Source organism: Schistocerca piceifrons, chromosome 4 (genome assembly GCF_021461385.2).
Source record: "Schistocerca piceifrons isolate TAMUIC-IGC-003096 chromosome 4, iqSchPice1.1, whole genome shotgun sequence".
NCBI lineage: Eukaryota > Metazoa > Arthropoda > Insecta > Orthoptera > Acrididae > Schistocerca > Schistocerca piceifrons.
The window spans coordinates 51424312-51440182 of NC_060141.1; the positions used below are offsets into that span (position 1 = coordinate 51424312).

Genomic DNA, 15871 nt, shown 5'->3' on the forward strand with positions numbered 1-15871 from the left:
TACCTTGTTGTATTATCCACCAAGCTTTTATTTTATTTGATAGATTTTTTTTGTGAACAAGAAGTACACAAGTTGCCTAGATCTTAATCTGTCTGTATTTCTTCCCTAACTCTTCTTGCCAAGATGCACAATCATTATTAGTGTAGTTAATCAACAAGACACTGACTGTAAATATCACTCCAGGACCTTCTCTTCTAGTCATTAAACTCATCCATAATGGTAATCTGGATGTCAGCGACCACATTCTGAGAACCATTGACATGCTGTATTTCTATATGAAACCCTTGTAGGAAAATGACCCAACATATTAATCCCCTATGAGACAGTCTGCTTTCGACTGCAAAAGATAAAGCTTAGTGACCCATTTATACTATAATATTTAATCCACATATAAGCATCTGAGATTTATTTAATCTCATAGTACTGCCAACAATTCCTTATCTGTGGCTGTGTAACTCAGCTCATGCTTGTTAGGGCTTCAACTATCAAATACTACAGTTATGTGTTCACCCTTTCTGTAGCCCCAATCCCCTGCTCCCAAATCATATCCTGATGCACCTGAGCCACTTTTAAAAGGCCGATGCCCTTATGGATGACCTAAAATTTGATCATTCACTACAGCTTGCTTTGCCTTATTTAATGCTTCCATTGCACCATTGTTCCAGAACCATTTGGCCCACTATTTCATCAACCCTAGTAAATGCAAATTATTCATAACTTGTCCTTTTATGAAATGCCTATAAAATCCTGCTGGGCTTAAAAACGAATGCAGTTGCTTAAGGACTCTCTCTGATAAGCCAAATAAGTTCATAATCTGGTTTTATACCTGTCACTCTCAACATATACCCCAATACTTTTAACTCATCTATCCCAGAATGTGATTTTGTTAGCTTTATAGTGAGTGCTACATCCCTAAAGCTCTGTCCAGGGCACAGGTAAATATTGCTACTGATATATTTAGGCCAAATGGCAACAACTTAAATTGATAAGATTTTCCCTCAAAAAGAAAGGTTGAATAAGGTCTTGAATCTTTGTGCAAGAGTACTTGTCAGTACCCAGTTGTTAAATTAATCAAACTGAAAAATTTTATCTGTTCAAAACGAGACAGTAACTCTTCTTCAATAATTGGTTGATCCCTTTCCATTGCGATACATTTAAGTTCTTGCACCTAAAACTATGTGCACTCCTTCTGTTTCTTTACTAGTAATAATGAGTTGTTGTAAACACTGTAACATGGCTCAGTGATACCACTGTCAATCATTTTATTGATTTCATCATGGATGGCAGTACATAAACTCATTGGAACACTGGTTGGTTCACGAAAAGAAAAGTCTTCTTGGTTTTTATTTTATGACTACAGACTTAATCAACAGTTACTTCTGGTTTCTCTGAGTGAACACCTTTATATTGTAATAACATGTTCTGTAAATCTCACTTTTGGTCTTGAGTTATTATTCCTAATTTGTGTGCTTTCTCACAAATATTCTTTATTACCTCTATTTCTCCCATTAACTGGTCATCCACTGCTATAGCCTTCACTGTTGCCACTATATGAATATGGACTACTGTTCATAATTTAGATTTAAAAGCAAGTGTATCATTTCAGAATAACATTTTAAAAGTTTTATTTGGGAATTCCTATGTTACCATATTATTCTTGGTATCTGAAGATCCTCTGCAGTTCAAAAGTCAATCTAATCCCACAAATATGTTAAAATTCAAGCCTCATACTACTAGTAACATTTGATTGCAAACACAGTCATTGAAGTTTATGAACAACCACATTTCCTCTTTAATCACCCTTCCTTTATTCACCATAATGACCACTATAATACTCCCATCACAGGAAGTACACAGCACAGATATTTCCTTGAAAGAATTAAAGTTAATTCCTGGGTATAAATGATGTTTCTCTGCCTGAGTCTAAATGTATTTCCACTTTAACTTCATAGATTTTTCCACAGATGATCATGCAAGTTATTTCTTCCTTTCATTTTTTTTTTTTTTTGCATAGTAACCAATCACATGTTGAAACTGAGAATTTTAGAGCCACCAGTTTCTGCTTAAATCCTGGAGCTGCCCCCTGTTCCAGAACATCCACTATTTTCTGAGGGATGAATCACTAATGACTGATTCCCCAGAGCATACACATTGTTATTAGTGGGTATGAGTGCCTGATTATTCAGACTGGATGATATAACATTATTTCACTAATTACCTCTGTGGTTATTTGATTACAGTCACTATGCTTCCTTACTTTTCAAAGTTTACTTCCATTCATGTGTGGAAACTTGGACAGATAACGATTTTCTTCCTGATATTCTATTATCATTCTGTAAGTACTCTACCTGTTCCTTATTTAATGTATCTAATCCTTCCACAGAAGTTAACAGATCATTTACTGGTGTCCAGCCCCTATACTGAAATTCTTTTCTGACATGAAAAGGCAACCTTCTAACACTCTGACAAAATGACTTTCTTCCAGTGGTTTGTCTAGATATTTTCACCTAGTCAAATGCCATTCAGTATACTTCTTGTACATATCCCAACTATTGTTTAATACTTCAAGTCAAGGAATTCCAGTGCCCATTTTTCTTGGGTAGGAACTGTGAACTGCCATCAGAGAGTAATCCACGTGGTTTACCAACATCCTCAAGAATCATTTTTAAATTTCTTTTTAGAATCACTCTAGGAAGGGAATTTAAAAACTAAATCAATTCTTTCTTCATCGTCCCAGGATTTCAGTAAAAATCTTGAAAATACTCTAGAAGTATGTGGGATAAATTTCGCCTTCCAGCTTAAAATTAGGAAACTGTTTGGATAAGTTTGTTCCTCCAATAAAATTTAATTCTTCCAGTATTTCTGATGAAAGCCAATTACTTTCATTAAATTTCCATTTACTTAATTCCTTTTTGTTTTATTAAGTTCCTCACAAGCTTTCATACTACCCCAGTCTGATTTTTTTATGAATCAACTGTGGACAGTGAGCACTGATCAATGAATCATTTCTTGTACCTTTCAAGTAATTGATTCATTTACCCACTCCTCCCAAGTTGAAGAAGTGAAGCCTGGTGAAGCTGTTATATCTGAATATTTACCCTGCTCTAACATGTATAATTATAACTGTGTGTCTGATATCTGCTAATTTAGTGTTGTCAACCTATGTTCAGTCAATTCTATTTTTTTATGCTATAATCTAGCACATTAAACTGTTCCAAAACCTCATTCCTTACAAGGTCACATTGTTGTTTTTCTCAACATGTAAATCTTCCTGTACAGTGGATAAAACTATTTTCAAGTTGGTTATTTTTGTGCTTATCTCTTGTTTCTCTTTACAAGATTACTAGATATGCTATTTGAGGCTAGCATTTATGGTATCTATTTTTGCATTTAAATCCACAATCGAAGTGTCAGACTTAGTACTGAGCTCTGTCCATAATTCAGTCTTTGCAATATCTAGCTTAGTGTCAAGAACTCTTCTTAAATCTCCTGCTATTTGTTACCTAAACTTTATGTTCCACACCTAGAACCACTCTTGTATACTACCATCCATTCTTCTATTTCTCATAGATATTAAAAAATAGGGGGGAAGGGGATGTTGAATAGTCACTGTGAAAAGAGCTAACGAGTTGTCTGTTGGCCCAGTATTCCAGAACCCAATAACACAAACTTTTTAGCCAGACACTCACTTCTAATTCATCACAATGCACAACACCATTCACAAAGGCATTATTTTTTTTCAAATACAGCTTGCCCATGAGTTTTAGTGGTGCTCAGTGTGCTGAGTTGTTGGTGCAAAGTTGGATCGTCACAGTGGCAGGAAGTTGCTGTGGTGGTGCCCGGTGCCAACGCTGGTACTAGATACATCGCCAACATAACTGCAGTCAGGTGGTGTGTGACGATATGGAACTGATGACTTAAAAACAGCCACCTGATACTAGAATTGTCAGTCTTCTATATTGTAGACTCATATTTTATTCTGAGTAGTAATTGTTGCCAAGTAATTTAATAGCGATTTCTCAGAAGCTAAATTTCTTCTTTTCTTTCGGTACCACTGAGGAACTTCAAGTTTTCTCCTCAACAGCTCAATTCTTCATAAACACTTCTCAAATGTAGCAGCATTAATGACTGCTGCACTAAGTAATCTTTACAGGTAATCTCATAGTCAAGAAAAACACCTTTATGTACTGAAACTTAGTATGACAAAAATGACTAATTTCTTTCACATATCTTGCTAAATTAGTACAGATTCGCCATCCTGAGATGGTCCCCACAAATGGGCTATTTCCTGGGTATCCATTTGACAGTTTTGCTGAGTAATGCAATACATTAGTGCTGGAGAACAGATTGTGTCTCGACTTGAGAATCTCTCTCTCTCTCTCTCTCTCTCTCTCTCTCTCTCTCTCTCTCTCTGTCTCTCTGTCTCTCTCTCTCCCATTCAGCATCCAGCTACACTGTGTATATCTATATTGCTGATCTCTATTCCCTTTTGCCGTACTGCTGATTGCTGAAAACTCAACAGTAGACTACTTCTGTCCACATTACTAAATGAGCAACTTCCTTCCTTTGTAAACTGTATATACTAAAACAAATTGTTACTCTGGAAACAACTTCAAACAATTCTTTCTGTGCTTGACAAGTGTACCTCAAACACATTGGTAACAATCAGACCCTACTAACACAAATTTCTTTTGTTCTGTGATTGTTTCCTGCATTGTCATAGCCATCTTCTTCCACAGAGGCTGGTGCAACTCTGAGGCAGTGGTCCACTGAATGGAGAAAACATTAAGAACAACAAGTGTGGTCAAACATGAGCCACCATTTTTTTCATCCAATTGAGTAGCTACACCATCTCACTGCTATTCAGTTAAGATGCACATATGAAGAAACACCATGTTCAACATGTGTCCCATTTTCAAAACTACATTAATTTCTTCAGCAGTTGATGATCAACATTCATAAGTCCTAAATACATTGTGCAAGACATTACTTTGACAAAAGTGATATGTTACATTATACTACCTCCTGTTGTTGCAGGAGACATGTTGATGTTGACTGGAGCACATCCACCCAAGAGTAACAACAACTGAGAAGACTGCTTTACATTAACTTAGAGTTGATCTGGATACTATTTTACTTGTGGACAAGAGCAATGCTACAGTTGCTTTGGATAAGCAGGATTAAGTTCCTAGATATGCAGTGTTTACTCTCTGATTCAGCACATTGCAGGATTGGTGCTGACCTATCAAAGGGTGTTGGCAAAACAAATAATAACCCCCTGAAGAAAAGTTCCTTATCACATGAATCTATCAAGAGTCTTAATTCTTACTGTGCTGCCCTTCCAAAGATCCATAGGGAAGGCATTCCTCCTAGGCCAGTTGTGAATAATACTCATGATCTGATGTATCATGTAGTAATGTATCTTGCTGCTCTTTTGAGCCCACTTGCAAGTCAATATGAGTGTCACCTTAAGTACTCAGCAGATTTCTTGTATCAATTAGAGAGAATGCATTTGAATGACTCGGTCAAGTTCTGATGTGGCTGCTCTCTTCACTCCCATTCCCCTGTCTGACTTGTTACAGTTAACTGAGGCTAGGTTTGGTTTTGAATAAATGAACCTATTTCAACATGTGTTGAATTCCATGTACTTTTTATCAAATAACCAGTACTTGAGCAGTGAGATGGAGATATGATGGGAAGCCCATTGTCACCTATTATTGCCAATTTGTTTATAGAAGACTTCAAGAACAGACATTGGAGTCAGCACCTTTGAAACCAGCATATTTTTTTAGATATGTAGATGATGGTTTTATTGTTTGGTCTCATGGCAGTAATAATTTGAATGACTTTTTGAAACACCTGAATTCAACCCACTTGAATATTTGTTTCATGATGGAGGTGAAATGGGATGGCTGCCTTCCCTTCCTTGATGTGTTTGTCTGGAGGAAGTTTGATGGTACATTGGAACATGCTGTTTATACACTGAAGAGCCAAAGAAACTGGTACACCTGCCTAATATATCATGTAGGGCACCCATGAGCATGCAGAAGTGCCACAACATAATGTGGCATTGACTCAACTAATGTCTGAAATAGTGCTGGATGGAACTAACACCATGAATCCTGTAGGGCTGTCCATAAATCTGCAAGAGTATGACGGAGTGGAGCACTTCACATTGCATGCCATTCCAGGTATGATCAATGCATACATGTGTGGGGAGTGTGATGGCCAGCAGAAGTGTTTAAACTAAGAAGAGTGTTCCTGGAACCACTCTGCAGCAATTCTGGACATGTGAGGTGTTGAATAGCCCTGCTGGAATTGCCCAAGTCCATCAGAGTGCACTATGGACATGAATGGATGCAGGTGATTAGGCATATCACCTGTCAAAGTCGCATCTAGACATATCAAGGGTCCCTTATCACTCCAATTGCTCATTCCCCACACCATTACAGAGCCTCCACCAGCTTGAACAGTCCCCTGCTGACATGCAAGGTCCATGGATTCATGAGATTGTCTCCATACCTGTACATGTCCATCTGCTTGATGCAGTCTCAAATGAGACTCATCCGACCAGGTGACATGTTTACAGTTACCAACAGTCCAATGTTGGTGTTGACAGGCCCAGGCAAGGTGTAAAGCTTTGTTTCATGCAGTCATCAAGGGTACATGAGAGGGCGTTCAGCTCCAAAAACCCATATCAATGATGTTTCGTTGAATGGTTTGGGCACTGACACTTGCTGATAGCCCAGCATTGAAATCTGCAGCAATTTGTGGAATGGGTTGCACTTCTGTCATGCTGAATGATTCTCTTCAGTTGTCATTGGTGCCATTCTTGCAGGATCTTTTTCTGGCTGCAGCAATTTTGGAGAATTGATGTTTTACCAGATTCCTGATGTTCATGGTACACACGTGAAATTGTCGTACAGGAAAATCCCTAATTCGTCACTACCTCGGCAATGCCGTGTCCCATAGCTTGTGCACCTACTATAACTCCACATTCAAATTCATTTAAATCTTGATAACCTGACATTGTAGCTGTAGTAACCAATCTAACAGCTGTGCAGACATTTGTTGTCTTGCATAGGCGCTCCCAACCACAGGGCCATATTCTGCCTGTATTTGAATACACATGCCTACATCAGTTTCTTTGGTGATTCAGTGTAGAAAGCCTACTGACACTGACCTGTATCTACAGGCTGATAGTTGTACCATCCAGCTCGATGTGAAGGATTACTTCATACCTTGATTCACAGGGGCTACATCATCTCAAACTCTGAGAGTTTGTCAGCTGTGCCAGCCCCCCTTGAGGTCACCTTTCACCAGAATGATTGTAGCAAAAAGCAGGTCAGACATATATCTCACTGTCAACCAATCATGCACAATTTAACAAAGAAATCTGCCAAACAACCACACAAATTGAGAAGTTATTTTATTATTGCTACTGGTTTTGGCAATTCAATGTGCTTCTTCCAAAGACCTGACTGCAACTCATCTGCAGCAAAGTTGCAGTCAAGCCTTCGAATGAAGCACTTGAGGTCAGAATTCACGGCATCCAGAAACAAATGGCCCCAGGATCCCAATATTGATAATTCTGAGACATGCATTTAGGCCTGAGGATGGCATATTGATTGTTGAAACTGGTAGTGAAAATAAAATAAAATAAATTCTCAACTTGCACTGCCCTTTCTTCGAATTTCTTTGTTAAATATTTGACTAGCTGCTGTCCCACATCCACAAACATGCATGAAGTGAGTGATGATAATACCAAGGATGCACAAAAGACTATGGCACTTTTGGCTTATGCAGGACTGATGGCATTTTGTGGAAATATCATGTTAAATGTGATTTTTTACCACTGTCTAAGATTAAGTTCCTTTAGATTCTATATTGGATGATTTTTGTTTGCATAAGACAGGTGTCTACCATATTCCTTTCAGGTTTGGCATGTCATAAATTGGTCAGGCTGTCAGAACTGTGGAGGACTGGTGTACTGAGCATTATGTCACACAAAATGCTATTGTGGAACATTGTCTTGGTACTGATCATTGTATGGAATGTAACAGCATGGAGATTCTGACATGCATTTGCAGCTATTGTGATAGTGTTGTTAAGGAAGCAGGTGAAATTAAATTAGCATGCTATCTTATAAACAGAGTTGGAGGTTTCTGTTTAAAATCTACATGGAATTCTGCTCTCTCCCCTGTCAAAAGACAGAGAGAAAGAGTTAATGTTACCTCACCTGCTAGTCATTAATGTTCACTATCAACAACTTCTGATGTCAGTATCATTGGTTGTGTGATGGTGCTAGTATTTACAGTGTGTTATCTTTCCAGAATTTCTCTGTAAAGCAAGGTTTTGTGCAGCACTTGCTTGTTGCAGTTTTGCCTTGAAAATGCCAGTGTGAACCTGTCAAAATATTGACGATTGTCAACAATGGCATCTGGCTGCATCCCTGTAAGTTATCTGAACAAGATAATAATTAAAATGAATGCCACTGCTTCACATCTGGTAGCAGCATCTAAAGCAAAAAAGACAAAGTGCACACAATCAAAGTGAAATGAGAACTCAGAACTCTAAAACCTAAAGCCACAAAAACCAAATAATCCCTTCCCTTCACTTGCAAAGAAATCTGACAAGCACTAAAACATGTCAAGTCAAGTAAAGCTCCAGTGTTTAACAATATTCACCTCAAACTCCTAATAAACTGAGGCAAATATACAACAGTTTGGATGACTTATTTTTTCACAGACTTTATTCAAACTGGTAATAGACCACAAGAATTTAAATGCTCAAAGATTATTACTGTATTACAACCTGGCAAATCACCTAATAGCTGCTTCCACCTGAATAATAAAATCACCAGAAGAAACTCAACATATAGTTCGAAAATACTATTCTTACTCCTGATAAAACACCATAGTATCTGTGGATGATCCCTAACAGAACTTTATCTTTCAGGGAGCATCTAACTAAAACACCTGAAAAATTGAAAATAAGAAGCATCATTCAAAAGCTTTGTGATACAATCTGGGGATCACTGGCATCCCCCCGACATTCATCTGTTCCATATCTTATCTTCTCAACCACTAAATATCATGCTCCAGTTTGGCTTAACTGCCCCTTTCGTACAGAAGAAAGATATCCAACAAAATAATACAATGAGATTGATTACTGGTGTTACCAAATCAGCACCTACAGAACAAGCTGCTAAGCCACATTCCATACCCTCAACTGTGACACATAAAATAATGCTCTGACAAATGTGTACAAAAAGATCATGGATAGTAAAACTCTACCAGTCCATCAAGATATTAATGATGTAAACCATAGCAAACTCTGCTCTAGATCATCACCAACAATAAAAGCAATAGCCACTGCGGAAAATGAGTTCAATCTTACTAATGCATGGACTCAAGAGTGGACTGGACAACAAAATAATAAGAAGCTGAGTATCACCCAAAAACTTCTGAATTTGATTTGCCACATTAAAAATGGTTAATGCTAAACAGAATTATTAAAACCCAGTATGGCAGATGCTCATATTTGTTGCACAAATGGGTTAAGCAACCATCTCCACTTAGAGACTGCAGAAAACCACAGATCTTCAGACACATTGCAGAAGAATGTACTGAAAGATCATATGAAGGCAGATCAAAAGATTTCCTGATAGCGACTCCACAAAGTTGATAGATTATATAAACTTTCTAGATTTTTTAGTAAGATTTTGTGTTGTATATATTATGCTCCACACTCTAGGTAAATTCCCCCCTGCCTCCCCAATGTATCATAAAGCCATATGATAAATAAATAAAACAAATTTATTTCATACCTGTATCTGGACATGTTGCATATTGTATACCACAGAAATTTCTCTCAGGTCGAATGCACATGCTGTAGTCCTGATTAGATAACTGTAGGCCAACTTCTGGATCATAATTGAATGATTTAACTTGTCCTGTTACTCCAGTAAAATACTGAAGACATCCAGATTCAGCTACAACAACATAAATTAATTACTTAGCATTGTTTTTTTTTCCAGATTCAATAGTTTATCATACCAACAGATTAAAGATAAGAGAGGCAAGAACAGCTACAGTTTAAAATTCTGAGTTGTCAGTCAGGATAGAAAAGATTTCATTCTTCTTCTACATTTTACTATGTCATTAGTAAGGAGCTAAGAACAGAATAAATGACTATAAGTAACTTACGCAAATCCTAACATGTTTATTCCTTAATTGATATTTAATATTTCCACTAATAAAAACATGACTTTAATTCTGCAACAAAAAAAGTGATTGGTGTGCTAATTAGGGAATTTAAATTTAGCACTCAGGTTCTCCAGAGAGCAAAATGAGTATTATTTAATTCATCCTGGAAATCTAAGATGAACCTATTTCCTGTATTTGATCCATTCATTTTCTGCTACATTTGATAATTTTTTCTTGATATTTTATGATCATGGTGCCCTCTCCCTTTACTGTCTCCTTCACATGTCCCTCTCTCTTGTTTATGAGATTTTCATACCTAGTGTTAGTTCACTTTTTACACAAATCAATTTATCTCTGTTCTTGTATATCCAAATGACTGGATACCATCATTCTTCATTCCTGAAGAAGGCACTAAAAAACGTTTGATCTTTTCAAGATAATTTTAAATTAAATTAAAAAATCAATACAGCATATGCACTCAGGCCATACAACAATATATTACCTTGTTGTTTTATTAAAGCATGCTAGATAGCATATTCATAACAAATATGAAAATAAATGAGTTGGAAACATGTGTTTCATAATACTGTGACATTTGCAATGGCATGCAGTATTCTGATACTGATTAATACACTCTAACCATTTTACATGAAACTTACCTCTAAGCGGTGATGAGCAGGCTATTTGGCTGACTCTCACTTTCCACCTTCTTGAAAATGTGGGGCCACTGGTTACAAACGTTAGGGCAATTGGACTAATTTGGCCCTCATTGGCATCAACATACACTGAAATATAAATAGAATCCAACAGAGTCTATAGTCCAGAAAATCAGTGTTAGTAACACTTCCATGAGAACACAACAGAGAAAGCATCATGTAACATACCACAGAATGTCAGGACCGTTTTTGAGACAGAACAGTATTGGTACATTCAAATGGGAATGCATAACCCAGTGAAAGAAGAAAGCAAAAATATTGGAACTCTTGAGCTACATTAAAAATATTACAGCCTCTATAACACTCATGAGGAATTTGTTATTATGGTCTAATTATGGTTGTTAGTTAAAGAAGGCTAGTTCTATGAGACAGGACTGCCATAGTATTTCACCTCATTTACAATGTTTTTGCTTCAGCACAATGAGCTTAGGGAAAAAATGAGAGAATACTTTTCTATTTATGTTCACTTATTTTCTTAATACAGATATTAATACAAGTATTATACGTTGACCAGTTGGCTCTTTCTACTGAGTACATTTTATAAAAACAAGCAGCACTTCCCATTAATGGTGTGCCTCTATGTGTTCAGTAAAGTTGTCATTTCCATTGTATGCAGAATATTTTCACAAGCAACCTACCCTCCTCTTTAGCTGCTGTGAGTTGTGCTATTATGTATACTCGCTTCCTGCACTCCAAACACACTGTGAACTACTGCTAGTATTGTGCTGCTATTTATAGCTGAGTTCAGTTCTTGATGCCCACTACATCATTTGGTGTTCTTTTGTTTTCCAGAGCCCACACAGATATTCCTTACAACACACATTCTTTCAGTATTTCTGACCTATGGTGACTGTGTTTTTCAAATAAAAACGTCCATTCCCATTTATTAGTTTTTCCAACATCATTATTTTGATTGAGTTATAACCTATCAACACTAAAAACACTCACACATAACACCTATTTGCATTTATCTTGTCTTAGGTATTTTTATAAAATTTATCTGTAACTTGTTTACGTAATTTTCAGACACATTCTGTGATTGTAAAGTTGTTCTGATTATGTTTTCTTTCACTTAAATTTGTAACAGTATAATTGTGTAGGAATGTGTCAAAGAATTTAAAATTATAAAAGATTATGAAGAATTGCACCCTGCTTAGGATCAATATTTGTGTTCCTCTGAAATGAAGAATCACAGAGAATGTGGAAGGGTTTTGCTAGCAAGTACGTGCACCAGATTACTGATAGTACAGTCAGTCACTGGCCATAGTAGTGGATAGTTTGTGGTAGTCTTCATATGAAAGAAATGGTTGTATATTCATTATCGAGTGCTCCATATAAAAATTTAGTTATGTGGCACTATGTGGCAAGAAGAACTTTAGAGCAGATGAAAGTTGGATGTGTTCTCACCTGAATTATAAAATCCAACATTGGAAGAATAATGGAATATTAATTGTACATATCTGTACCAATGGAGAAGAAAAATTTGCAATCAGTACGGGATTCTTAACACATGTAATTACATTTATGAGCACCTTCAAAAATGAACACAAAATTCATCACCTACACCTAACAAAGGCAATATTCACTCTTTATGTAAACTTATAGCTGTAACTTGGTGGTGATTCAACTTTGAATTAACTTTACGTAATATACAGAGAATGATAATTTCAGAATACTTCATTAATTATGAGCTATTGCGTCATACCCATCATCAAAGAATTCATGTGCTGCTAATAGTATTCAACACATTAAAAAAGGTTCAACAAAACAATTTCAAAGCAAAATTAAGGAAAAACTGCAGAGCACACCTTTTCTATTGATAGAAACTTAAAAGAAATACCAAGCATGAATCCAAAGGCACCATGCTAAAAGTACAGCCAAAGATGCACAAAGAAGTGTAAAAGAGTACATGCTCGGAAGGGGGAATATAATTGTTACATCCCACTTCTGACACCAGTTGTAAAAGAGTACGTGGTTTGGGGATGGGGAGAGAAACTTCTGACACCAATGTTAATGTATAAAATGGCAGGGAAGGGGGAGAGGCAGTTATTACATATGCCTTGTGACGGCAGAGTGCAGGAGGTTGAGCAGTCGGGATTTGATAGTGGGCATCTAGGGCAGCTATTAAATGACAAAACAGGGAATTAAGTACAATAAAGAGGATGTATTTCGATATACAGAGTACAAAAGGTGTGCCTAGGGTCAGAAGTTTGCAGGTTTATGCCAGTCTAGAAAGTTGAACAATTAAATGAAATGGGTAACAGAAGGGGAATTGGTTCATGTTAACTTACGTTGGTGGTCAGTCATGAAAGCAGAGCCAGAGGCTGTGCCTTCCAAAAAGACGTCTGTTCTGCTCGAGGTCTGTATTACAAGAGAGAGAAGCAAGTGGGTTCTGCACTGCAGGATGCTCCAGTATCCACAAATGTGATCGTTATCCTGTACACAGTATTGGCTAAAACCAATGGCATGAATTCACTAGCAGTTTGAGCAGAGGGCTCAGGGTGTCTCCTGTCAGCAGCTTTAACTGGACAGAACCACCTCAGTTTTGAAAGGCAAGTGACTTGTGTCACGTAGACACAGCGTGAATTACTCTGGGAGAAAACTTGTAAAGATTCCAATGGGCCTTTGAAATAAATTTTTTAAACGAATTCCCTAAAATATTCCTTGACTGGCTGCCATCCTGTATAGAAGGTAATCCAATACATCCCATGATGAACTCTACAAATAGGCCAGCATACAAAAAAATGAGTAACACACTGGTGAAAATTGTACATATGAAACAATATATTCTATAAAAGGTAGCATAACACTATCTGAAGAACTAAAAGGCAAAACACTCCCCCAAGATGCTCAACTCTTACCACTTGACATTACCAATCTTTACTTAAACATACTCATACAAGATGCTTAACAGTAATCCCAAATAACCTATTGCAATGTAAGAAACTTAGACAGATATTATTGAATTTATCATCAAGCTAACTTTAAGTTGCAACTACTTTGCCTTTATGGTAACATATATAAGCAACAAGATTTCCTGTTAGTGGGATCATGTATATCAGGCACCGCAGCTGATCTATGCATAAATTGCTTGGAACAAAAGTCATTTAGCAGCCAAGAACTCTGCCTAAAGAAAACTGACTTTTGTAGGAGATATTTAGATGACAAACTACTGTTACTGAATGGGGATGCCGAAGACATAACAGACATTCTGAATTGCTTCAGTCATCTACATGAGAGAATTACATTTACAGTGGAACACAAATAAAACAAAAGCATCAATTATCTGGTCCTACATATTTTGAGAAACAACAACAAGTGCACATTTAAAATTTATGGGATAAATACACTACTGGAAATGGAAAAAAGAACACATTGACACCGGTGTGTCAGACCCACCATACTTGCTCCGGTCACTGCGAGAGGGCTGTACAAGCAATGATCACACGCATGGCACAGCGGACACACCAGGAACCGCAGTGTTGGCCGTCGAATGGCGCTAGCTGCGCAGCATTTGTGCACCGCCGCCGTCAGTGTCAGCCAGTTTGCCGTGGCATACGGAGCTCCATCGCAGTCTTTAACACTGGTAGCATGCCGCGACAGCGTGGACGTGAACCGTATGTGCAGTTGACGGACTTTGAGCGAGGGCGTATAGTGGGCATGCGGGAGGCCGGGTGGACGTACCGCCGAATTGCTCAACACGTGGGGCGTGAGGTCTCCACAGTACATCGATGTTGTCGCCAGTGGTCGGCAGAAGGTGCACGTGCCCGTCGACCTGGGACCGGACCGCAGCGACGCACGGATGCACGCCAAGACCGTAGGATCCTACGCAGTGCCGTAGGGGACCGCACCGCCACTTCCCGGCGAATTAGGGACACTGTTGCTCCTGGGGTATCGGCGAGGACCATTCGCAACCGTCTCCATGAAGCTGGGCTACAGTCCCGCACACCAATAGGCCGTCTTCCGCTCACGCCCCAACATCGTGCAGCTCGCCTCCAGTGGTGTCGCGACAGGCGTGAATGGAGGGACGAATGGAAACGTGTCGTCTTCAGCGATGAGAGTCGCTTCTGCCTTGGTGCCAATGATGGTCGTATGTGTGTTTGGCGCCGTGCAGGTGAGCGCCACAATCAGGACTGCATACGACCGAGGCATACAGGGCCAACACCCGGCATCATGGTGTGGGGAGCGATCTCCTACACTGGCCGTACACCACTGGTGATCGTCGAGGGGACACTGAATAGTGCACGGTACATCCAAACCGTCATCGAACCCATCGTTCTACCATTCCTAGACCGGCAAGGGAACTTGCTGTTCCAACAGGACAATGCATGTCCGCATGTATCCCATGCCACCCAACATGCTCTAGAAGGTGTAAGTCAACTACCCTGGCCAGCAAGATCTCTGGATCTGTCCCCCATTGAGCATGTTTGGGACTGGATGAAGCGTCGTCTCACGCGGTCTGCACGTCCAGCATGAACGCTGGTCCAACTGAGGCGCCAGGTGGAAATGGCATGGCAAGCCGTTCCACAGGACTACATCCAGCATCTCTACGATCGTCTCCATGGGAGAATAGCAGCCTGCATTGCTGAGAAAGGTGGATATACACTGTACTAGTGCCGACATTGTGCATGCTCTGTTGCCTGTGTCTATGTGCCTGTGGTTCTGTCAGTGTGATCATGTGATGTATCTGACCCCAGGAATGTGTCAATAAAGTTTCCCCTTCCTGGGACAATGAATTCACGGTGTTCTTATTTCAATTTCCAGGAGTGTACAATGACTGAGACCACAATACCTGTAACTTCATATCACCTGATCATTCATAAGCAGGCAGCATACAGATCAGGGCAATATGTGTGCCTTTGAACCAAGAAAAAATGCAACAAGAAATAAGCATAGTGAAACAAGTTGCAGCTGCTAATGATTATATTGCTTCCATGGTTGACACAG

General features: G+C 38.7%; 1 protein-coding gene across 1 annotated transcript in view; it reads right to left on the minus strand.

Annotated features, from left to right (window-relative positions):
• The window catches only part of LOC124795587, a 115529-nt gene that overhangs the window by 43443 nt on the left and 56215 nt on the right, over positions 1-15871 (minus strand). The window contains exons 5-6 of the mRNA XM_047259658.1: positions 10868-10993; positions 9830-9994 (exon numbers count right to left, since the gene is read on the minus strand). Of these exons, the coding sequence (XP_047115614.1) occupies positions 9830-9994; positions 10868-10993 (291 nt within the window). The remainder of the gene's footprint in view (positions 1-9829; positions 9995-10867; positions 10994-15871) is intronic.